The sequence below is a fragment of the Aotus nancymaae genome, unplaced genomic scaffold, assembly GCF_030222135.1.
Source record: "Aotus nancymaae isolate 86718 unplaced genomic scaffold, 86718_ANA_hifiasm-v0.15.2.pri h1tg000012l, whole genome shotgun sequence".
Taxonomy (NCBI): Eukaryota; Metazoa; Chordata; class Mammalia; order Primates; family Aotidae; genus Aotus; species Aotus nancymaae.
The window spans coordinates 9,874,325-9,900,739 of NW_026988423.1; the positions used below are offsets into that span (position 1 = coordinate 9,874,325).

Here is a 26,415-nt window from a genome sequence, read left to right on the forward strand (position 1 = left end):
ATTAGAAAAAGATACAGTTCATTTTGTCTTCACTTTTATTGAAACATAAAATGTTAAATATGCAAGCTGTACTAATAAAGGTGCTCCTTGAAGTTGATAAAGGAGGGCTGGGTTACTTGTGGCTTCCTGCAGGGGAGAGAAAGAACAGAAGGTCAAGATGGTTACCCCTTGCTGCCTTCCTCCCATCCCTCATCATGATTCTTTTTCCAACCTCTTCTATGTGCTCTAGCCACTTCCCTTGACTTCCATCTGTGATCTCTTAGCCTATTCACCAACATGTGATCTTTGTAAAACCTAATTTAAAGCATATTACTTCTCTTTTCTAAAGTACTAGAAAGGCTTCCAGTCTCACCTAGATAATAATTTTTAAAGATTTACCCTGTGATAGCCAACATCCATGAGATCTGGCTTCTCACTGCTTTTCCTAATATGTCTCTGCCATTTTCCCCACTCACTTTTGCTTTTGGTCACACTCATTGCAGTTCTTTAAACATGTTTAGTGCATTTCTACCCCCAGGACATTTGCACTTGCTGTATTCTGTGCTAGGACACTTTTCCTGCATAAGAACCACATAGTTCACTCCCCAACTCTGTCCATTGTTTGTTCTGATTTCATTATTTCAAGGAAGGCCTTCCCGAGTGAAATATGTCTATGAGTACAGCATCCATCATTCTGTGTTTGCCTTTGTCTTCCTTTATTTTTCCTTTTATCTTCTTTTGCTCTCTGACCTGTGATATATTTACCTGTTTATGTATTCGGTCTGTTTCAACTCACTAGAATATAAGCTTTCTGAGTTAAGAAATCTATTTACTTTGTTAATTGGCATATTCCAAGCATCTAGAAGAGAACCTGGTGCATGGTTAGTGTTAGCAAGTATTATTCAACAAACAATTCAATATCTAAATGTAGCTCCATTGGATGGATTAGGCACTGGAAGCTGTTATGCTGAAATGATGCAATTTTTTGACTGGAGTGTCAGAAACCGAGAGTAAAAAAATATGTGGTGAATATTGGAAGTATTGAGATCAACTTTATACATTTTACTATAAAATACAATTTTAAGTGTGTATCTGAGAGGGAGATTGATAATAGGCTTATAATATAATGTTAAATAAAGCTATTATGAGTGAAGAAAGTAATCATTTGGTCCCAACTTAATGTACCCAATCTATAACATTTTGATCAAAATAATAAAAATAGTTACATGGGAGCTTGAAGGAACTTCTGGAGTGTGATTGAGGATTTGAAAGCAGACTCTGAGTGATTGGTGATCTGCATTGTGAGAACAGTCTGAGAACCAGAGACTGAATCAACACAAATTCTACCGTATAGGATGTATTTTGTACTATCTGGTAATGGTAGCTAATGTCAGTAATGTGGTATTTGTTGTGATATTCTCACTGAGAGGATCAAAGTGCTGCTTTCTCCAAAGTTGGCTCCTTTATTTACTCTTTGTTCAGGGTTCAATGCAATGTTTAGTTACTTTGTGTGTGTGTGTGTGTGTATTTGTGTGTGTAAGAAAGAGAAAAATAGCGTATGAGAGATAAATGAATATAAATAGTAATGGAAGCATTAGAATGTTTCTATTTTAATAATTGCTACCCTTGGTTTTTCATTGTCACATTCTGCCATGATTTTCCTTACCTCCTTGATTGATTAATTGCCTGATTATTTGTAGAGTTGGGGGCATCCAAATGCATATATGTTGGAAAAAAATAGCAGATAATCACCAGACTATGTCAACAAAAACACCAGTTTGACCATTCAAGTATTCAGCCATCATGGTCACTGGACCTAACCACCAATATCATGCTCTCATTTATTTCACACACCACCACCAACTCTTAATACTTAACAATTTTCAATTGCCAGGAAAGAGGTAGAAGTATCTTGTCATGGATAATCGTTCTATGGTGGGCATTTGGGCTTTATCCTTTGGAGTTTCAAATGATTGCTGCACCTGAAAAAAGAAAATAGGTTGTAAATGATATACAACTCTTTTAAAGTCTCAGAAAGCATCTTGCACCATGAACCAGAAAATGCCTGGAATGAAGAGAGCTTTCGGATTTCATAGAACCAAGCCCATTGGCATTCTAACTCCTGAACATTGTACCCTACCTCTTAGAATTGACATTCCATCTCAGACTGTACTCTTAACATCAAAATAAACACCTCATGTCTAATCTAAGGCCTTTCAACCTTCATTTCGTCTATATTCCATTTCTGACCTACAGATACAACAATCAGGTTATCCCTTGGAAATTGTTCATGAAAATTAGATAAGGAAGGATTCTGTACTCCCTACTCCCACCAAGTTTGATTCCTCAGTTGAAGGAAAAGTAAATCCTAGTATCTTAAAGACTTGAACACTGAACAACTTTCATATCTCTACCACCAAGCTGAACTTGTAGTCTTTTGCATGGACTAATTGATAAGAGTCTACTCATCCTAAATCTAGAATTTTTAGTTCCTTTTTCTATGAATACCCGCGAAGGTACAATCTCTAACTCCTAATTATCTGAAAAGATTTAAAATATTTAACTTAGGCCGGGCACGGTGGCTCAAGCCTGTAATCCCAGCACCTTGGGAGGCTGAGGCGGGTGGATCACGAGGTCAAGAGATCAAGACCATCCTGGTCAACATGGTGAAACCCCGTCTCTACTAAAAATACAAAAATTAGCTGGGCATGGTGGTGCGTGCCTGTAATCCCAGCTACTCAGGAGGCTGAGGCAGAAGAATTGCCTGAACCCATGAGGCGGAGGTTGCGGTGAGCTGAGATCACACCATTACACTCCAGTCTGGGTAACAAGAGCGAAACTCCGTCTCAAAAAAAAAAAAAAAAAAATTTAACTTCCTAGATCTCTATTCACAGGAACTCTATCTCAATTTATGCTGCATTCCCTCCTCCTCCTCCTCCTCTTCTTTTTCCTTCTTCTTCTTCTCCTTCTCCTTCTCCTTCTCCTCCTCCTTCTCCTTCTCCTTCTCCTTCTTCTTTTATTACTTTTTTAACACAGCATCTTACTCTATTGCCAGGCTAGAGTGCAGTGTGCCATCTTGGGCTTCCTGGGCTCAAGCAATCCTCCCACTTCACCTTTCAAGTAGGTGGGATTACAGGCACCTGTCAACATGCCCTGCTAATTTTTGTATTTTTTGTAGAGATGGAATTTCTCCATGTTGCCCAGGCTGGTCTCAAATTCCTGGATTCAAGTCACTCCACCCTCCTGTGACTCCCTAAGTGCTGGGATTACAGGAATGAATGACTCTGCTGGTCCTGGATGGCTTTCTTTTTTAAACGCCAGTGTATCTTTATTTTCCCACAGGAGTTTTACTGATCTCTACCATTTTTACTTTATAAATAACTATACTATTATGTGTTGATAACAATCCCATTCTCTCTTTAAACAAGAGGGAGCATTTATCTATTTATGTATCTATTGATTCAATGATTATTAATTGTATATCTGCTACATGCCAGGTTTGTTGAGTTGCTGAGTAAATCCCTGCCATCTTGAAGTATGCTTGTTAGTGAGTAAAATCAAATAAAAAAACAGACACATAAAAAAACTATTACCATATGCTTTGTGGGTGGAGGTATGAGCTATGGAGAAAAATAACGTAGAAAGTAGTGGGAATAAGGAATGTCCCAAGTAGTGCAAAGAGTAGCATTCTTCTGCACATTTTTATTGAAAGAATGACTTCTTTTTTGTTCCTTCTTACATGCCTTTATGGATCCTATAACAATCTGTAAGCACATATTTGTTTGTTAACCCACATTTTCAGTATCCATATCTCCCATGAAAATGTGAGGTAGGCTTAAGTCATGTAGGCCTCATTTACCCCTCTGTCACCAGGAAGAACTCCATGATTTAGCAGAGCACCTAGATTTTATTAATTTAATAAATTAAGTAATAAAAATTTTTCAAAATATTTTTCATTCTCTAAAACTTAAGAACTTATAGTCCATAACATAAGGCTTATGGTTGATATTATTTTGTTTACTTTGATCTCCTGCTGGGATATATTGGAAATGTCTTTTCCATAACCATATTTTAAAAAGCTGAATGACAGAAACTAGGTATCGCTCTTTCAGTTGCCTGACAAAGACTGTCATTGTGAAGTGAAAGGTGAATCATGACAAATTCTTCCTGAACAAATAAATGAATAACTAGAAAAGAAAGAGATGCTTACCTTCCGAAATACTTCCTCTAGGTGGCAGCACCAAGAATATTTCTGGAAGCATGCGATGAGTTGTGTGATGAAGATGGAGCCCATTGTGCTGTCTCTCCAGGACACGTTATCTATGATGATACAGGTTGGTATACCCTGGGCTATGTTTTTGTTTATATTTTTGTCTTGAGAATGTTTTTAAAAAGAAAAGCATAGCTTGGGAGTTATCTTTGCAGATTTGTAGGAAGCACTTACAACCTGACATTTATCCACTTTCCACAAAAAGTAAACAGAAAACCTGGCAAAAGCTGATCAAAAGGTACAGTTTGTAAGCATTACAAGAGACTGTGTAGTGATTGTATTTTGACTCTTGGGATTCTTGATTTTGTAGAATCATTCAAAGGTGGCCTCTTGGGACTGACTTTCTACTACAAACCCCATGTTCATTCTCTTGACTTTTATAGGGGCTTGAGAAATAGCTGGAATTATCCCGCTTTGCAGAGGAAGGAATAGAAGGTCAGAAAGATGAAGGAACTTCCCCATGTTCACACAGTGAGTAAGCCACAAAAAGCTGCCACCAGGCTCCAAAGTTGTTTGCAGATTATGCCACACTGTCTTTTACCATATAGTAAAATAAACACATGCAATGTTTCAGTTATAGAAGATGGAAAAAAAAGTGATAAAAATCTACTCTACAGGATGGTGCCAATAGTAACCAATACTGTATTATGTACTTGAAATTTGCTAAAAAAGTAGATTTTATGCTAAACATTCTTTTCATACACACAGAATGATGATAATAATAAACAGAGAAGTGGAAGAATCTTTTGGAGGAGAGAGATTTGTTTATGGCATAGTTGTGACGATTTCAGGAATGAATACTTATTTCCAAACTCATTAAGTTGTATACATTAAATATGTACACATTAAATATGTACCATTATGTATATCAGTCATACCTCAATAAAGTGCTTTTAAGTAATAAGATCTAGAAATAGACAAATTAAAACCAGTTAAATGTATGCTCCTTAAGATAATTACCTAGAAGTGAAATACTAACCACTGTTCCCTGAGATTAGATGGAATCAGCCCCACCCTATCATTTTCTACTTGTTTTAAAAGATATCCACATTCCTAGTGGGGCATGCAATGGCACTGCTCTTTGTAGAATAAGGTGGGAAATATGGAAAAGAAGACTTGAAGTTGATCATTTAAGAAAGAGAAGCCATTCCTGGAATCCATAAAACACCATTCAAAATGTTAAATGGGTTTAATAAAAAACAGAATTAATCATATGTTTAAATGATGAGTGGTTAATGGGGTTCCTTGTATTGTGTTGTTTTGATATTTGATATACCTCTGACTGTAAATAGTAATACTTATAGTAAAAGTACAACTTTCAAAACTGTGTGTTTTGAAGGGGTAGGCATCTGTTCTCACAGCACACATAAGATCACGTAAAGTATGTGGAGAGCACACAACGTTCTATCAGATTATTGTTTCATAGGGATTCTTGATTTTGTAGAATCATTCAAATGTGGCCTCAAGCCCACAAATCCCTTATTGCCACTGAAAGATACATACGTGGGGTTGAAGAGCAGAAAGCAATGAAGTCCTTCTCCACATGGGTCTTGTGAACAGCATCTTCCTCTAGATTCTCAAGTGACTGTGAAGAAGCCACTGCCAAGGATGCTGGAGCATCTGGGACCAGCAGATCTCCGCGGTTTGCTGTAGAGATATTAACTTTCTGCACACTGCTGTGCTTCCCACAATATGGCTATCACAATTGCCCACCTTGTTCTTTTTGAATGTTCATTCAAACTAGTTCCATACATACAGACCCACACACATACAAACCCACATACACTACCTTACTTTCTCTCCAGTGTCATTCAACAGTGTGCCTACTGATAGTGAAATCATCTTTACTTTACCATTTTTTGGAGAAAAAAAATTCTGTTTTCTTTTGAAAAATAGCTTCCAAGAGCTATGAGACAATTGGTCTCAAATTCCTGGCATCAATCAACCTCCTGTCTTGGTCTCCCAAAGTGCTGGGATTATAGGCATGAGCCACCATCCTCAGCCAGCCATGAGGCAATTGAAAGTCTGGAGCAAAGTTGAACTGCAATATTCTAAAGTCCCCTGATCTCTTAATAATTTTCCCCTTAAAAATTATATTGAAAAGGGATTCTGTTTTACATAATGGCCCAGTTTCAAATACGATTCTTCTTAAACCACACAATGTCAAAGTGTCTGTGAAATATTTACAAATCAAGCTGTCATGAAAATGATTCCATTCCAAAGTTTGAGTATTTCTGTTTAACTTTGATTTAGGGATTCTGATGATATCCTTCACCACTTACTGTGTATAAAATCATACAGAAATTTTCCTGCTAATTATGATGAGACAATTTCTTATTATACCAGCCCCTGAGGAAGAGTTTCTTCAGAATTCAATGTACTTTATTTGCACTGGATGGGGTCTAAGACTTGGCTCTAAATATAAACCAAACATCACAATCCTCTGCATACACCTTCATAACTGTTAGGTGTTCAGTCTCAGCACTCACCACCCCTGCAGGCCTGGACAATGATGACCTTGGGTTTGTCCCTTAGACTGAGGCAGTTGCGGTTGTTGAATATCTGGAAGATGGTGTCATAAAGCAGCACATCTGGGTTCTCCTCATCATGTGCCGTTCCACAGATTCCCTCCAGGATGCCATGAGACATGAGCACCAAGAAAGTGCTGTCTGAGGACTTGTGCTCTGGTCGGGCAGCAAATGCCCTCAGCACTGACTCCATATCCTGGAAAAGAACAATGTCTAGCTTCAGTCGGAGAAGCATCATAATGAATGGGACTTCCTAGATTTACCATGAGTGAAACAAGAAACATATTTTACATATCCTGGTCATGGTGCTTCACATAGTGCTTACTCAATCATGACAGCTGTTTTATGGTTTTATTTTTCCTTCTCAATGGGGCTATGGGTTCCTGCTTTCTCTTCCTGCTGACATACTGTCTTCTTAATATATTGTATATTTTTATATGTTACTCATGTTACTTTTTCTTTTTCTTTTCCATCTCAATCTTTTCTCTACTTACCTACCAAGAGTCATGTGTTATAAATGCGTCACACCACTTTCTTTGTAAAACTCATCCCACTTTGCTTAGAATAGAATCAAACTTCTGGCTTGACCATATTCCACCCTTGTACTATGTCCCTTTTCCTTCAAACTCTAGTCACACTAGTTTTCTCTTTGTGCTTCTCCTGTGCCAGGTTGATTTTTCAGTTCAGCCTTTTCACAGGTAGCTTCTACTTGGAAAGCACTGCATTCATGTCTTTCCAGAGCCGTCTCTGACCAACCCAAAAACATTGCTCCCAACCTATAATTCCATCTCACGTTTCCTTTTTCTTTTCTTTTTGCTTACTTTTGGCTTTTTTGTCACTGTTATGTAGACACACACATGCACACCTCGTGCCTGAAGTTGTCTTTTTCTTACAATTTCACTGTTTCTCTCTTTTGTAACCTAGATGAATGCCAGCAGGAAACTTCCTATCTCATTTACGGACCTATTCCCAATGTTAGGGGTAGCTCTTGGTACCGAGTTTAGGACTCAGTATTTGTTTTACCAGTGTACTCCTATTTAAAATTTATTACTCTGTAATTTTGAGGGGTATTCCCATCACATGATTTTGGAATTAAATAAGGAATATGAAAACATGAGCCAATCATATTTAGTCTAGTTTCCGGAATTGAGGATATTTGGAGCACAAAAGAGACATAGATTTACCAATCTAGTACTCTCATTTTGCCTGTGCATACACACACAGACACACAGAAACACACACATACACACACACACACATACACACACACCCAGAGGCGGTTAACTCTTGTTGAGCTCCTTAAAGCTAAGTAGTTATTAGAAGGATGTGTGTTGAATATGTATGCGTTTGGGGTGGCTGAGGGGTTCTTACCCTGGCCGTCAGTTTCTCTTCTACAACCACACTGTAGTCCAGACCCTCAAGCAGCTCCTTCATCCCTGTGATGTCAAAGTCAGCTCCATTCCTCGGAGGCAGATGGTCAAACTTTGTATTGCATATGATGAGAGCCAGGCGTGTGCGGTCCTTTCTCTCCTTTATTGGATAGATCTGCAGGATACAGAGATGCAGTGAATTTAATTTACTCAAGTCTCTTTTCAACCCCCTTGTACCTATCAGTGTTGCTTTTTTAAATCTTCATGCAACTGCTCTCTTCCCTAACTTGTATCAAAAGACACTGACTTTCTCTTTCTCAAGAACCTGGGGAAAGAACCAGGACATATCTGAAATGGTTATTCAAGAATCTTGAGGAAACTAGATAATTCCTACCCCTTTCTTCTCCCTTTTCATCTTTACCTACTCAAATTTTTCTTAGCATTCAAAGTTCAGGTCAAATTTCATAAAACACAAGAAATGTTGTCATTGGCTCCAGTGAAAAATGAATACAGCAAAAGTCTTTGCCTTTGGAAACATAGCTATTTTGGTACTATTTTTAATACATCAACTTATAATGTTTTTCAAGCTTTAATTATATTTCCCAAGTATCCTTTATGTCTAGACTTTTCAACTAAAGTGCGAACAATTACTGCTCAGCAATGTTATCTTAGAAATATTTTTACTCCATGGCTAATGCTGCAATTGTCATAAAATCTAGATAATTGCAAGAATGAATGCAGGAGCAATAGAAATACCAGTTTTCTTCTAACCCATGATAAAATGATCTGCATCATGAGTTGAGAGAGGATTGGTATCATTGTGAAGTCACATAATTTCTTTACTCAAAGCATTTATGAAAATGTTTACTGCCATCAGACCCCCCTGCCACCATTCATTTAGTGCTGTAAGAAACGGTGCACTGAAGAAAAGCAGTGATTTCTCTTCTTTTTTTCTGCTTTATGCAGATAGCATAGCACCTCTTCAGCTCTTTCTTTACATAGTCTCAGGAATTCTTCATGAGGGCAAAGCTTGAGGGCATCTGTAGATTCTCCTGTCTCAGGTGGTCCAATCTCCATATTTGAATTAGCTGCAGGATATCACATAATAAAAACTGTGATTTCTGTCTCTGTGACCCAATTTATCACCTAAGAAGATTGAGAGAGAAGATGTCCTGGGAAGAAGATTTCTCCATATATAGGGGTTATAGTTGTATCTCATATCTAGTATTCTATATCAGGAGATGTATTGTTACTGGAAAACAGAGAAAAGCAAATCCACCCAAACATGCAATCATAGATTCTGATCATTTTGGGGAAAACATTTTGATGATGTTTGGGTTAAATTTAACCTTTCCTTATATTGTCAAAAGAATTTGATTTCTCCAAAGGTTTTAATCTGGGATACTCACTTATCCATGTGGACTTTCTATTGTGCCTGTTCAAGAGTATGCTGAGTAAATAGTTGTCAGAGTGCTATCTACTACAAATTTAATGTGTGTTCCATGACCAACATTCAATTTCTACTATCACATGTAAAAAGTAAAATTAAACAAGTAAAATTAATTCTAATAACATTTATTTAGTGTCACATATAAAAAGTATTATTTTAACATGTGTTTTCAGCCACAAGTCAAGTGCTTAATAGCTACATATTGCTACCATACAGGATGGGACAACATCTCATTTTGGAGTAATCATCCCCTCCTGACCCCCACTTCGCATACAGATACATACATACACTAAACCACAGAATATTGAGTCTTGTACTTTCAAGGCATTATTTTTTAAGCAACTTTACTCTTAATTTTCAATGATTCTAGAAGAAATGAACTTCCATTATCCCTGTTGAAATGGTAAAGTCAGCTATTTAATGGGGAAGTGCTGTCTAGTAACAATGATGCTGTGTCCAAGGTCAGAGACAATTATTCTGTCAGACATTCTGACATAACTCTGATGCCTTGCCTCCAAAGTGCTGAACAATAAACACTAAACTTTTCAACCTGTGTTTTATAATGTGAGGAAATAATACATCTCTTGTGGATAAGTTTGGTTTAGACTCATTCTGATCAATCCCCTAGAGAAATCTAACATTATCTGACAATGCTTGACCCCTTTTGACTGAGATTGTGCAGGAGACTGGGAAATTTCAGAACCCTCCCTTGAAGGAGATAGAAAGAGGAATTTTAAAAGACATCTTAGAAATGAAGTTTACCAAGGTCTGATATAATGAAGTGTCTCTTCATGAAAAAAAGGAGAAGTTATATTATTTCTGTTTAATTACGTGAGCCAACCAAGACTTTTTCTGATTAAATGAGAAAAAATACTACTATCCTATGTAAAATTTTTTGTTTGTAATATTTTATAATTTTATTTCTACTTCAATTATTTGTTTTTAAATAATATTTTTAAATAAATGTCTAGCTAAAATGTATGATAAAAGCCTGAGTTCTGGTCTGCAACAAGTTGTAAAAGTGTGCATGAATATCAAACCTTCTGGGCATCTCTTTTCTTAGATTACACAGTGATACATGAACTTCCATCCCATTTCAGAAAATTCTACCAAGGTGAAGACATGCTGGAACCTTGGATATTACCTGATCAGAAGGCACATTTTCTCATCCAAGCCTTCTGTTTCCAGTTCACTTACAGGCTTGGAGAGCTTCCTAACTTAGTCATTTCCTAATGATCATTATGTGTCTATGTGTGGATACAGTATTTTCAGGTAAAATTAGAAATTAGGTAGAATTTTTATCATATCCAATAGTAAAATTAGCATTAAAGCAAATCATTTCATTACAAGATAGTACATATTATAGTGCAGACTGCTACCCAAAGAGGGCTGGGTACACCCTAGGTATACTGGTAGTGTATCTAAAGTTTCCTGAGATCACTCTGGAGACTCCAAGTGCAGACAGAGCCCAGGGAGCCCCTGGACTCCTCCTATAAGGGGTTTCAGCTGCCTCATTCCTGCCACAGCCTCTGCTAATCAGATAGGTTATTTCAGTTTAGAATTGAATGCTCATTGTGATATCTGGGTTTGCTAAAATCATTGTGAAGCCCCGATTACTTCAATTCTAATTCCCATTAGTTGCACTATCACTAACTTTTTAAAAATGGAGATTGTTTCCATGCTGTCCCAGGTTTGAGAAAAACAACAAAACACCTTCAAAAGGACCAGTTTAAATATTAATGAGAATGCAACCTGTCTTATAATCGTGGACAACTATTATACTATCATGTCCACTCTTTTGATGGGAATACCTCTTCTTCATAGAGAAGTGCTGATTGAAAAGCTCATGTGATTTAGTTAGGTCTCAACAATTTATGTTGCCTTTTGTTTATTACTATTTATCATTATTGGTAATCTGTAATACTTCATGGCTGAAGATTTCAGCTTAATTCTGGGGAAAATTGAGTCTGTCACTAGTGAACTTCAATATGAGAATATTTAAGCTCTAATAATACACATAATTCAATCTGAGTCAAAAGTTCCTAAAAGAAGTTTTAAAATTTTAGACATTTTATATAGATTCTCCTGATCATATTTTGTAACTCACAGAAATGAGTAAGAACTGGAAAAGTCTAATTCGTAGCATCCACATAAGAATTATGAAAATTACTGTTTATTGCATGCATATACTTTATTTATTTATTCATCCTACATTATCTAGGCATCCACTATGTCCCAAGAAAACTACTGATTACTGTTATTAACTGGCAAAGAAACCAGTTGCATTCTGGTGGGAGAATCTTGGTAGACATTCTTTTTGCTTACTGAGATGAATAGGGAATAAAAGCGGAACAGTTTTGTTCTGGAGAACAAAGTATATAGTTTTAGCTGTATTTGTTTTGTGATGCCAGTGAAACACTGAAGTAGACATGCTGAATATTCCACTAGAGCTAAGTGAGTCTGAACCTCAGAGGAGAGAGTTCCAGATAAGAGCTAATATCTTGGGGGTTGTTGGCATGTGGTGCCTGCTGTTATAATGTTTCTAGGCTTAAACAATCTTACAAGAAAGTACTGGAATTGTCCCCATTTCACAGGTAGTAAGACTGATAACCAGGAAGCTAGGGAGGTTAAGCAACTTGCAGGAAGTTGCATAGGTCACAGGTAACAGAATCTAGGTTTAGATTTATGTATCCCTTACTACAAGGTCTCATTTTTAACTATTTTTGCGACAGTCTACACACAAGGACTCAGCTTTTTAGCTGATTAGAAACTTGATTCCACCTCACAAAAGATGAAGTGGTCCTAAAAGGACAATGATAGGTTTAGTAAAAATGATAATTTAGGAAAGGAAAGATAAGGGAATCACAGAAGACACTGCTTAGACCTTGGAATTAAGCAGATTCTGGAAAAATTGAGGCATTCATTGTAAAAGACCCAATCTTACCTTTTTTATTGGGGGATATTTGGTCTATGTTAAAAAAGGTTTGGAGAAGCATTTGCCCTGCCATACGTTGTTTCTTTTGCATAGAGTCTGCCACGACCCGAACCTTGTCTTCAGTTTTGGCATCATAATATTTCTTCTTTTCCTCTTCCTTCCAGTTCAGCACATTTTGTTCCACCAAGTTATCCAAAACACCAGTGAGGAAATCTTTGCCCAAGGATTCCAACATCTTAAGTGGTTTTTTTCTTTGGTTGCCTTCTGTTAGAAATAGAAAAACTCTTTTAACTATGGGTACAGCTTAAAGAGTTTTACCCTCACTTCATACATAGTTCTATAATGTGAAATACTCCTGAAAGTATGTTTCATTTCACCATCTGTCTTCTTGTATCTGTAAAGTTCTGTCACCCATCAAATTCCTACCACTTAATACTTTTTTTCTTTTTTGTTCTTTTTTCTTTTCTCTCTCTCTCTCCCTTTTTTTAAAATTTTTTTTAGCTTCTCATCTTCTTTCTGTGGCATTGGACCTAATGCTAACTTCCTGGTCATCCACTGTATTCGTTTTTCTCTTTCACTGGTTCACAGCCTATAGTGATAATGATCTGCCTAAAACATATATTCCCAGGAAAGTCAATACTCTTCTCTTAAATTCTTCCTACTAGACTATATGATTTTTATTTTTTTCTGTATTTAGTTTTCTTGGTGAAAGAACTATATTTTTGAATTTGCATGTTTTAAACATACACCCTATCCCACATCTTTGTATTCAAAATGCTTAAAATTACTTAATATTCTTGCTGAATACATAAATTAAAGAATAAGCAGACGAGTGCATCCTTATTTATAATTCTTTTGAATCTTGAACTCAATGAAAATTCAAAATTGAAAGTAATCTGATTACTAATCTTCCAGTGTGGTGGATACATTTAATTTGACACTACGTTAATGTATTACTTCTTAGCATAATTTGAATATTTATAAGGAAATATAGATATCAAAATAAGGCATCCTTTATTTCAATGCAACAGATATGATTTGGGTAGATTTTACACAGAGATGTTGAATATCTTATCAATTCTCAATCAATGCTATGAAGACAGTTATACAATCCTTGTAGATGTAAGGATACTGTTGACACAAAATGGCATCTAAAGAAAATATGTCAGAACATTACACAAGAGCTTTGGCACAGAAACACCAGCCTCATTATCTGAGTTATCTTGAATTAATATTTTAATAAATGTTTATTAGGCAGCTATTATGAGAAAGACATTAGGCATTACAAACCAGGAAAAAAGATACCTAACATAAATTAACTTAATAAAAGATAACATCTCCCATGTACTCATTATAAATTAAAAAATGAATGCATATAAAGCAATATAAACCATTATAATTATCATTATTATTTACAAATCACTGTGCCAAGGATTTTACAAATGTTAATACACTGGACCCTCACAATAAGCTAGTGGGATAGTTATTACAGTCCCTATTTTATATTTACCATTTAAATAATAACTTGCTTCATATCACATGAATTAGGATTCAAATCTTGTTTTTTTCACCATATTCTATATAGTTAACATGACATGGTTTCAATTGAAATAGTATTCATAGAACCCCAATCATGCCAAGTGCATTACTGAAGTTTCATAAAAATTCCATCTAAAGCATATATTAACCTCTCTTAATTGGAAAAGAAAAAGTAATACATAATTGACTCAAATAATGTGAAAGAACACTATATAGTAACTGTGAACAACAATTGAAATCTGGGGGTTCAGAATCCAGAGCCCCCATTCTTAATTCATCAAACTACTTTGCTTGAGAATTGGTGAAGAGCTTCTCAAGGAATGCAGGCAAGATGCTCAAGGGGCTCAGAAAAGATTAGTACATTCTAGCAGGTAAGATCACGAAGGCTTCTTAGAAGGGGTAGCAAAAATACTGGTCTTGCAATACCATGGACAGATGTTGGAACAGAGTGTGATTTGCAAATAGTACACAGATTAGTTGGTGGGATATCCAATCTGCCTGAGTGCTGGGCTTCTGTTTTATTTATTTGTGTGCTCAGTAAACTAATATAGTGTTGACTGAATAAATGACGTGAAAAAATATGAGCAATAAAATTGAAAAGTTTATAACAATAAATGCCACATATGACAAACACACAGCTAGCATCATACTCAATGGTAAAAAATTGAAACCCCTTTCTCTAAGATCAAGAAGAAGACAAAGATACTCTTGTTCACCACTTGTATTCAGTGTATTCCTGGCCAGAACAATTTGACAACATAGAGAAATAAAAGGCATCAGAATTGGAAAGGAAGAAGTTTAATTGTGCCTGTCTAAAGATTAAATGGTCTTATATACAGAAAACCTTAAAGGATCCACCAAACATCTTTTAGAACAAATAAACAAATTCAAGAAAATTGCAGGATAAGAAAATCAACATATAAAAATCTGTAGTGTTTCTATATAACAATAAACCATCTTTAAAACATAAATAAATTTCCATTTAAAATTGCCACAAAAATATTTAGAAATGAATTTAACTAAGTAGGTAAAAAACATATACGTGTAAAACTATAAAACTCCAACCTGATCAACATAGTGAGACTCTGTCCCTACAAAAAATTAACAGAATTGGCTGGGCATGGTAGCACATATCTATAGTCCTTGCTTCTTGGAAGTCTGAGGTGGGAGGATTCCTTAAGCCCAGGAATCTGAGATTATAGTGAGTATAACTGTGACACTAGTCTTGGCTACAGAACAAGATCCTGTCTCAAAAATAACAATAACAACAAATCCCAAAACTATAAAATATTGATAGAAGAAATTAAAGAAGACAAAAATAAGTAGAAATACATTTTCAGTTGATGGACTGGAAAAATTACTATTATTAAAATATGCATCCCTAATACCCAAAGAAATCTAAAGATACAATCCAATTCCTATCAAAATTCTAACAGCAACTTTTACAAAAATAGAAACAAGTCCTAACATTTACATGGAATCACAAAAATAAAAACCATGCATAGACAAAGCAATTTTGAGTAAAGAGGTCAGAGCTGCAGGCATCACACTACCTGACTTCAAAATAGACTACAAAGCTATTATCATCAAAATAGCACAATAGTAGTATAAAAATAGACACAGAGAGCAAATGAACAGGACAGAAAACCCAGAAATAAACCCAATTATTTACATTCATTTGACTTTTCAATAAAGGTTTCATGAACACAATGGGGAAAGAACAAACTCTTCAATAAATGTTATTGGGAAAATTGGATAGGCACATGCAGAAGAATAAAATTTCTCAACATGTACAAAAATAAACTCAAAATGGGTTAAATATGTAAATGTAAGAACCAAAACTGTGAAACTACTAGAAGAAAACAGAGGAGTACAACTTCATGACATTGGTCTAGACAGTGATTTTTGGATATAACACAAAAGGACAGGAAATGAAAGCTAAAATACTCAAATGAAATTACATCAAACTGAAAAGCTTTACACAGCCAAAAATTAATCAAAGGATTAAAGAGATAGTCAACAGTATGGGAGAAAATATTTGCAAACCATACATCTGATAAGGATTTAACATACAAAATATAAAGGATACAAACAATTCAATAGAAAGAAAACAAACATTTAAAAATAAACAAATGTCCAGAATAAACGTTTTTCAAAAGCAAACATAGGGAGAATATGTATATGAAAAATGATCAACCTCTCTAGTTATCAAGGAAATTGAACCCACAATGAGATATCATTTCTCATTTGTTGGAATGACTATTACCAAAAAGACAAAAGATAGAAAATGGTGGAAAAGATGTAGAAAAAAAGAAACGCTTGTACACTCTTGGTAAAAATGTAAATTAGGCCCTGAGCAGTGGCTCATGCCTGTATTCCCAGGACTTTGTGAGGCCAAGTCAGGTGGAACACCTGAGGTCAGGAGTTCTTGGCCAGGCTGGACAACATGGTGAAATCCCACCTCTAGTGAAAATATAAAAATTAGCCGGGCATAGTGGCAGGGACCTATAATCTTAGCTAATCAGGAGGCGGAGGCAGGAGAATTGCTTGAACCCTGGAGGCAGAAGTTGCAGTAAGCGGAGATTCCACAACTGCCCTCTAGCCTGGGCAACAGAGTGAGACTCTGTCTCAAAGTATTAAAATAAAATAAAACATATATACATGCATGTATATATAAATTAGTGTGGTCTTTATGGAAATCTATATGGAGACACCTCTGAAAGTTAGAAATAGAGCTAAAGATAGCATCAAGCAATCCCACTATTAAGTGCATATCAAAAAAAGGAAACTCAGTGTCTCAAAGAGATATCTGAACTTATATTTCCTTTGCAGAATTTTTCACAATAGCCAAGATATAAAATCAACCTAAGTATCTAAATGGATGAATAGATGAAGAAAATGTGGTTTACATACACAATGCAATACTTCAGCTTTTAAAAGGAAGTAAATTCTATAATTTCTGACAATACTGATGAAGATGAAGAACACTGTATTAAGTGAAATAAGCCAGGCCAGGTACCAAAGCACAAAATATTATATTATCTCAGTGATATATAGAATCTAAAAAAGTTACCAAACTCACAAAAGCAGAAGGTTGTGCACAGAAAATATATATAATTTTTATTTGTCAAATAAATTAATTAAACAATTAGAAATGTGGCTTGAGGTGTAATCTACACATTCTGATGGCATCAGCTTTAAACTTAAAATAATAAATAAACCACTATCAAATTTATGGATTCAGCCCAGATATGGATGTCAGTATCGAAACCCATACATCCAATAGACAATGAGACATCTCTACTATATCTTACAAACTCATTCAACTTAAGTTATAAAGATGAACTGCCCATTTTTTTATTTCCATCCTTTGTTCTCTTTTCCATATACTAGTAAGTAATACCTACACCCCAAGTACAAAAAGGCAGCAAAACTTGGTGATATTAAACCTCTTTGGCCTTCCCTATATCTTATTTCCCTTCTTAATTCACATTGCATTGATTTTATTTGCTAAACATTTTCAGAATCTGACTACTTCTCTCAATTCTAATTGTTCATTATTTCTATTCAGGCCAACATCCTTTCTTTCTTAATAAATAAATTCATTTGAGTATGGGCTTATAAATTTTTCTATTATAAAGACACATGCATGTGTATGTTTATTGTGGCACTATTCAAAATAGCAAAGATTTGGAACCAACCCAAATGCCGATCAAAGATAAACTGGATAAAGAAAATGTGGTACATATATACCATGGAATACTATGCAACCATAAAAAAGGATGAGTTCATGTCCTTTGCAGGGACATGGATGAAGCTGGAAACCATCATTCTCAGTAAACTGACACAAGAACAGAAAACCAAACACCACATGTTCTCACTCATAAGTGGGTGTTGAACAATGAGAACACATGGTCACAAGGAGGGTAACATCACACATGGGGGCCTCTCTGGAGGTCGGGGGGTTAGGGGAGGGATAGCAGCGGGTAGAGGGATAGGGGAAGGATAGCATTAGGAGAAATACCTAATGTAGATGATGGGGTGATGGATGCAGCAAACCCCCATGGCACATGTATACCTATGTAACAAATCTGCATGATCTGCCCGTGTACCCCAGAACTTAAAGTATAATAAATAATTTTTTTTAAAAAAGAAAAATTCGTAAGAACCTTATCAACCTGCTCTTCATCCCTTCTATTCTATTCTTCACTATGGAGAGTGTTCTAATATCTAGATTTGACCATGAAACCGCTCAGCCTATTCTATCCTAGGCCTTCTCATTCACTCATCTTCAGATACTGGTTCCACTTGGCTTATTACATTCAAAACATTCTGATTTCTGAAAAGCTTCTATTTAGAGATCTCTGTATTTACAGCCCCCACCTTCTGATTCCTTCTTGTTTTTCTACTGCTGTCTGTCTATCCTTCAAGTCTCAGATTAGATGACACTTTCTTCAGGGAATCCTCTCCGATTCTTCCAGAGGAGAGTGTCAGAGATATATGCTCCTAGGGCACCTTGTATCTCCTTAGCATAGCATATTTTATTTTCCATTTATTTGTTTATGCCTGTGTTTATTTTTGTGAGACAGAGTCTCACTGTGTTACCCAGGCCAGAGTGCAGTGGTGCTATCTTGGCTCATTGCAACCACCCGCTCCCGGGTTCAAGCAGTTCTCCTGCTTCAGCCTTCAGAGTAGCTAGGACTGCAGGTACACACAACCACCCCTGGCTAGTTTTTGCAATTTTAGTAGAGACGGGGTTTCACCATGTTGGCCAGGCTGATCTCAAACTCCTGACCTCAGGTGATTGCTTATCTCAGCCTCCCAAAGTGCTGGGATTGGATTACAGGCGTGAGCCACCGTATCCAGTCTTTTAAAATTTTTCCCATTCTTTTGTGATTCCCAGCCTACTTATCACTATCCACTATTAGATTTTATGCTCTGTGAGGACAGGGGCCATGAATTACACCTGCATTATTTTTGGCATTTGGGGGATATTTATTAATTATTTATGGAATCAGTAGTCAAGTCAATGTAGTTCATGGCCCCTGTCCTCACAGAGCATAAAATCTAACAGTGGATAGTGATAAGTAGGCTGGGAAACACCAAGGGGTGTCTGTTCAGCTCCTTGGGGGTCTCACTTGGCTCTAACTAGTAGGAAGAGTCTTGGTTCAGGAAAATTCTCCTCAATCAGGAATATTTTGAGATTTCTCAGACAGAGAATAGGAGGATAGTTTGGAAGGAATGCTCTTGGAGTTCTTGGTTTGGGATCATCTGATCTGGAACGCCTTCTCTCTGTCTCATCTTTGCGTGTGTTTGTATATGTGAAGGAGATCTTAGAAGGAATTACCAAAGGAAGTCCAGCAGGCCTAACTCAGGGAACTCTGATTTGTCTGGTTACATTCACATGTAACCAAACAAGTCCAGCAGGCCTAACTCAGGGAACTCTTATTTGTCTGGTTCCATACAGTGAGCCCTGGAGAAAGCTTAACAGGCCTATCTCATGATGACCATCTGCTCTTCGACTTACCCAGAGACCCCGTTGTGAATTACCATTCTGTGGTAGTCCCTCCCCACCTGCAGTGAATCAAAGACAACAGGGACCAACAGGAAAAACTTTGAACTTTGCAGGTTGATATTGGGTGCTGAACAAGGTGACTAATGGCTGTTTTGTTATGTGTATTCTGCTGGGATGGAAAATGTTAATTGGGTTCCTGACATAGCCAGTTGGGAAGTATCTTGCATTTTAAGAATCTTGCATATGGTTCCATAACACAGTAAAGGGTAATTTTCTCTTGTAAAATGGCTTGAATCCCACAGCTATGGGGAAGCGAGCAGGGTCATCAGAAGCCATTCTGTTCTTCTTGAAGTTGCAGAGAAAGGGAATCCAGAAACCTGGTATGCCAGCAAAAAGGGTAAGAAATTCTTACCAACCAAGTTTCTGGTCTCTTTCTCCATCTGTGTAAACAGTAAACATCACTATTTGTTTCTCTGCAAGGGTTTGATTACTAGAAAAGAGAATTCACAAGACTAGTCTTAGCCTGTAGCAAATCTGGTGTATTTTGTGCTAAGTATTTGCCTTTCTGTGTTCTGTAATGGGAAGAGGGGTATCACAGGATGGAATATGGTTTTAGGACCCCTGTAAGACTCCTTTTCAAGCCAGCTCAGTAGGCTGGCCAATTATAAACTTTGCTACATGTCCCTGAAACCAATACTGTATGAAATTTCTCTGGCTTGTTTTGTCTCCTTAAGAGCTTAATCTTGTGACCATATGGGGATACTTTCTTTTGGTTTACATCATCTAGCCCTAAAAGTTTTTCTTGAGCAGGTAAAAGCCTTGGCAAAGTTAAAATTGGCTTCTCTAGGCTCCTGGGAATAGCAATAGAAACTGCTCAATGCTGTAACTCAGTAGCTAAGACTTTGCCTTTTGACAGTAGCAGCGTGGGCTCTATTCTTGGCTTCTGAAATGATGTCTTTCTGGTTTGCTATTTGCGTAACTTTGCTATTTATTAAGCTTTGCCCACACCCCCATGGTTAGCTTCTGATTTCCTCTCTTAAATTTTTCTTTCTCTGAACTACCTTGGGGAAATTCTAAATATTGTAAAAAGAAACTTCTTACCAAAGCCAGAAATATTGGTCGTAGGGCTAAAGTTGGGTAATAAGAAATGTAAAAGGATTTTTTAAAGATCACTATGGTTAAAAGTCAGCTTAATTAAAAGTGAATAAACAAGCTATGGATACATTTAAAAAGCCTTTGTTTTTCTCTTCTTGGATCTTTTCTGTAAAAGGTTTTTTTCTTCTCAGTCAACTGAATTATTTTTCTCCATTTTTTGTCTTGCCACTCTTAATGCACACTTGAGAGGCCCTAAGAGAAATTCTGGTAGCCTGGGATTCCCTGCAAAAACACAGAGAAAATAGAGGAGGCACCACAGACTGCATTTTGGGGATGACAAACAACAAAAAAACAAAAAAAAACCCTCTGTTTTTTTCATGAAACTCTAGGAATTAAAAGCAGATAAATCTCTCTCAAAATCAAAGGCCATGTTCTGTTTTGCATTGTGTTGTCTGACATTTTGAGTTTTGGGGATATCAGAAATTACTTTGCATTGTGAGAGAGCTTTGGTATGTAATAACTAGGTAGGAAATATACTTTAAGGGATGGTAATAATATTTTTGGAGGGATTTGGCTCTTTGCACACTTGGATCAGAGAAGCACGCTCTGGGCCACCTGGAAAATATGGAAACATCCCTATCCCTTACTGAGAGATGAGACTTTCATGGAGGATGGGCTGATTTCAAAATGGGCTGATCAGCTTTAGGTTGCCTTGCAATAAAATGCAGGGTAGAGGGACTGCACTGTCTTTTCCAGTAGTATTTCCCTCCTTTGGGGATCCAGGATCTAGTACAAAATTGCATCCTTAAGTTTGGAGATCTGTCTTTGCCTTCAGCTATGCCTGCTTATTTAGCTGGGGAAAAAATGCATGCTTTCCTGGCCCTGCTCCTCCAAGGGCTCCACCCTGAAGCCAGTAATCTAATTAAAAAGCTGGCAAATAGAAATCTTACAAGTGCTGAATTTTCTGTCTTTGTATTTATATAAACTTCTATAATTCTGATATAATTCTGTGTACATTGTTAGTAATTATAATTGTTATGTAAAATTGTTGGATGCCATAGAAGTAAGAAAAATTCCTAGTCAGTTGTAGCTTTAACAGTGTCTATAGACTTTTGTCATCCACACACATTTTGCCTCGCTTTGGTCCTTTTCAAAAGGCAGTTTATAATCAGATATAGGACTCTGACTGCAGGTCTCAGATAACTTTAAAAATTGTGCTATTGGAATAGAGGAAAAAATGAAACTTCTAGGACTCTTACGGAGAGCTGTGTTAAAAATTGCTAATCCTTTTGTTTTCAGAGTGAAGATAACTTATTTCTTTAGAGCTATTTGCAACTTTTAACAAGTAAGTAAAATAAACTCCTGTGAAAAAAATTTAAAGCATATTTGTTTCTCTCTACCTGATTTATCAGAATTTGGAAACTATTTGTAAGTATTCTCAATTTATGACAGTACAGTTAATTGCATAAGTGCAATAAGAATCTGTTTTCTTTTGTAACAGGACACAATTGGAGAAATTGGTTATTTTACCAAGGCCTTGACTGGAATAACATGCTTCCTTTAAAGAATCAAAGTTGAATTATAAAGCCAATAAAAGCCCTGTGGGGAATCTGGCCTCATATCTTACCTACACAGAGTCCTTGTACAAGATTCTTGATCTGTAGTAAGTAAAGAATGTCACTATGTCACTTTCTAACAGGTTCAGGAGCTCCAAGTTATTTTGGAATCTTGAGAGGAGAGGAATTTACCCAATTCATAGGTATTTCATGGTACAAACACATGGCAGGGCTTGGCACTTAAAAAGTCTTATCTGAGATTCTTCATGAAACAGAGTTCCATCAAAGCCAATTTAAACAAAAACCAGCCTAAATGAAAAATAGTTATTCTTGCTGCACTTTATGCAAATAATCAGGCCAAGTACAGTAAGACTACAGATTATTTTTGTAAACAAATTAGTTCTCTCATAATTTGTTTTTAATACAAATGGGATCTGGAGAGAGGAAAAATTATGCTTCAAAAGAAAACCTATAATATACCTGTTGTTAGCTGTCCTTGAGTTTTTTTCTACAGTTTGGAATAAATCCTAAATTCTTTGTGGATTAGAAGTTCCCAAACTAAGCTTTTCAACCTTTGTTTTTAAAATTGAGAATTTTACTCCTCGTCCTAGGACTCATTATTTACCTGACAGGAGGCTTTTCACATAAATACTGTAGTAATACAACAGAGGAGAGTACTAATGTTTTGTCATGCAAGCACTGGAAGCCCAGCCAGGCCTGCATGAGTGTGCTCAGACAGTTGCAAAGCAGTTCCACTCTTCTCATCTTGGGGTTCACTTCAATTTCCACTATGTCCCCTGTCAGCAGGTAGAAGCCAGAATGATCAGCGGCCTTTTTCCATCTTCATAACCTACACCTTAAGATTAAGCTGTTATAAAACCCAAAGGGAGGGATTGAAACCACCTTTGCAATATTATAACTGAGGAAATTACGACAGCCTAAGAAATCAGACCTAACCAACTCTCTCTTGCTTCTGACCCTTAAGCTGTCCTTGTTGATTCCTAGTATAGGCCAAACTAACTTTGAGAAGAAATGCAGTTCATGGTTCGACTCTGAAACAAAATTGATAACAGCCCTTTTCCAAAAAGACCCCCTTCTTGCCTGGGGTTCAGCCTGCCTTTGCAGAACTAACAAATCAGCCACAGGATTAAAAATTACAATTTAGGGGTCATGCAGCCTCTGACTCCTAGAGTCTGAAAGACCCCAACTTGCTTCTGGGGATAATATCACTATTGTAAAACCTAAGGTCAGTACTTAAGATATTTTGCAGACACTGTACTCAGTGGAATCAGTTGACACCACTCAGACCAGTAATCTGTCCCAACAAGTTCTGTTCGAACCTAGGAAGAGAAGACAGCAATCAAACCTCACTTTGACATCCTATGATTCCATCTCCCAGTTGACTAATTAACACTTCTACTTCCCAATCCCCTACCTGCCAAATTATCTTTAAACATTCTGATTTCTGAATGCTCTAGGAGACTGATTTAAGTAATAATAAAATTCCAGTCTCCAGCACAGCCGGTTCTGTGTGAATACTCTTTCACCATTGCAATTCCCCTGTCTTGGGCTCTGTCTAAGCAGTGGGCAAGGTGAACCCATTGGGTGGTTACAAATTCTTAATAGCAAACCAGGTAAGTTTCATTTCATTTAGCAGCCAATAAGTGCACATTGGAAGTTTCAAACAGAAGGAAGACACTTTCATTCCCCTATCCATTCAGGAATATTTAATGAGCATCAATTCTTGAAACTTACTTTGCTAGTATTGGGGGTACCATTTTGGAAACATGTTCCTACACATTAGAGCTTACAGTCAAGTAGACATAAGCAAATAAGTAAGATGAAATATATTATAAGGATGTAAATAATGAGCATATGCTCAAGAAAAGCATAAGCAAAGTGTGTCTCAGATGGAAGATAGCTGTCCTGAGAAGAAGGAGCTTGGCACTGAGACCTGAAGGACTAGTAGGAATTTGTCCCTTGGACAACTGGGGGTTGGTCTCCTAGCGGAGAGTGGTATGGGAAGAAGCACAAAGGCTTGAGGGTGTCTGATGTAACCAGAAAACTAGGAGAGCTGGGCCTTAGAAGGAATAGAAGTGTGAAGCAAGGACTGAAGTGGGAGTGATGAGAGACAGGGCAAATATTTAAAGATGTTTGCAGAAAGTTAGAGTAATGGCGGAGTTTGAGAGTCATGCCAACCTAAGATCACTCCTCTCAACAGACTTTTGACCTAAAGCATATTTGAAGGCATTTTCTAAGTATTCCCTTCAACTCTAATATGGTAACAATAGCACAACCGTATTGATTGGTTTTAAATATTAAATCAGAGAGAGTGTGTAAAATAGCTACTATATGGCATTTTTTATAGAAACAATTATTATAGATTTTTTGTTATTATAATAATCACTGAATGAAACCTGCAGTGATAATAAAAGTGGAAGGAATCAGTTACAGGAAAACCTCATCAGGACCACAGTTTTGGTTCCAGGCAAAGTGATGCAATGCTCAAACACATTATAGGATACAATTCCTCAAGAGTTTAAGGTAACAATAGCTGACTATATTGGATGTTTATAATTATCAAACCATGACTTGTTTTTGACTAGTGGCTTTCAATTTCTCCTATTATCTAATATTTCCATTATCTAATCTATTATCTAATATTTCTATTATCTAATCTATTATCTAAGGTCCCTTGATTCCAGGAGCTTAAGCTAAATGTTGTGAGGTGAGTCATAAATCCAGGAGAGAATTGTTCTATAGCAAGAATCAAAGGAGTAAAGAAACTCAACAACAAGAAAATATGAGTGAAGTAAATATAGTAATTTTTTTATTAAGCTGAAATCATGCTTTACAGAGATTAATGGAAAAAATAGATACACATGTTTCAAAAGGTAGAAAAACTTGTCTGAATATTCATATATATTTTTTAAGGCAATAAAAAGCCACTGTATGTCCCTGAGCAAAGTGAATTACATTAATAGATCACTAGCAAGTAAGCAGAGAGAGTTAACTAACTGGTCAACTTTCCTAATGACACTAATCTACAGACAAACCTATGCCAGGTCAGTTTCATAAGAATTATCTGCAGAGCTTCAAAAGGTAGTAAGTGCCTGCAAGGTGTTTAAGATTGAGCTATTCAGGTTGAGAAATAGGGTAGTCATTGACTTTTTTAGTCATTGGTAGTCATTGACTTTTTTAATATGACTGCAGATTACTGTGATATGTTATAAGGTTTAGAATCCACTGATCTAGTCCAATTTCTTTTTTTTCCTATGAGGAGAATGAAACCAAAGATGTGATATGACCTGCTGGAATACTAGCTGCCTAAGTAACTCATGACTCTATCCCTTAGGCTTTTCCAGCTTCTGTTTATAAGACACGTGACCTAAAAGTTGTGTGCAGAATGGATTGGAAGGTTAAGTCCTGGAGAGAGGGACACCAATTAAACAACAACAACAACAGCAAAACAAAATGACTGTGACAGTAACCCATAAAATACTACATTAAATAGTCACTACCAGGACTAAAGAGAAAGGGGGAAAAAAACAGAATAACTTTAAACAGACTGTGAATGTAATTCACAGTAAGAGATGGCAAAAAGGGTAATAATTCAGAGACTCTCAGATCTACTTATGGGAGAAAGGTTTGTGATGTGGGCAATTAATTTGGAATCAAGAGAAAGCAGAAAAGATTTCAGAGTGCATTTTGAACCTTCTAGAATTGTCTCACACAAATAACTTCCTCTGGCTTTCTTTACCCTCCTTTTGATTACCAGAAGCTAAGAGAAAGGAATTAACTTCTTTCTGTCTAAAAGACATCTGGAAACATATTATCTCTTTCAGTGTCTCTAACACCAGGTCCCATGATTCACACTACACACAACCAGTAAACAAAAGAGTTCAGTATGCATGCTATCAGCTTCCATTCTTGTGTTTATAACACAGCAATAAGTCAAGTGTTTTCTAAAATCCTACTTACAAGCTCTAGTCAGAAAAGAACTCACCTGCCATAGGTAACAGCCTCTGTCCTTTCCTACTTCGTTGAAAAGAGGCTCACACTCAAAAATGAAAGTAAACTGTGTATTTCCTATTATAAAGGGCGGAAACATGTAATCACAGATTGTGAAACTGCTGCTCAGAGCTTTCCAGACTAATTGTCAGGAAATGCCTTGTCGT

The 26,415-nt window shown here is 36.5% G+C and overlaps 1 protein-coding gene across 1 annotated transcript; it reads right to left on the reverse strand.

The window, feature by feature from the left end:
- Positions 1-12: 12 nt before the first annotated feature.
- Positions 13-26,348, reverse strand: LOC105719339 (caspase-4). Its single transcript, XM_012455392.2, has 9 exons — positions 26,244-26,348; positions 12,542-12,796; positions 9,126-9,235; positions 8,149-8,322; positions 6,739-6,973; positions 5,753-5,896; positions 4,190-4,299; positions 1,858-1,961; positions 13-126 (listed from the first exon to the last, which is right to left on the reverse strand). The coding sequence occupies exons 1-8, from the start codon at positions 26,248-26,250 to the stop codon at positions 1,863-1,865; spliced, it is 1,134 nt and encodes a 377-aa protein (XP_012310815.1). The 5' UTR covers positions 26,251-26,348; the 3' UTR covers positions 13-126; positions 1,858-1,862.
- Between the last annotated feature and the right edge of the window lie 67 nt (positions 26,349-26,415).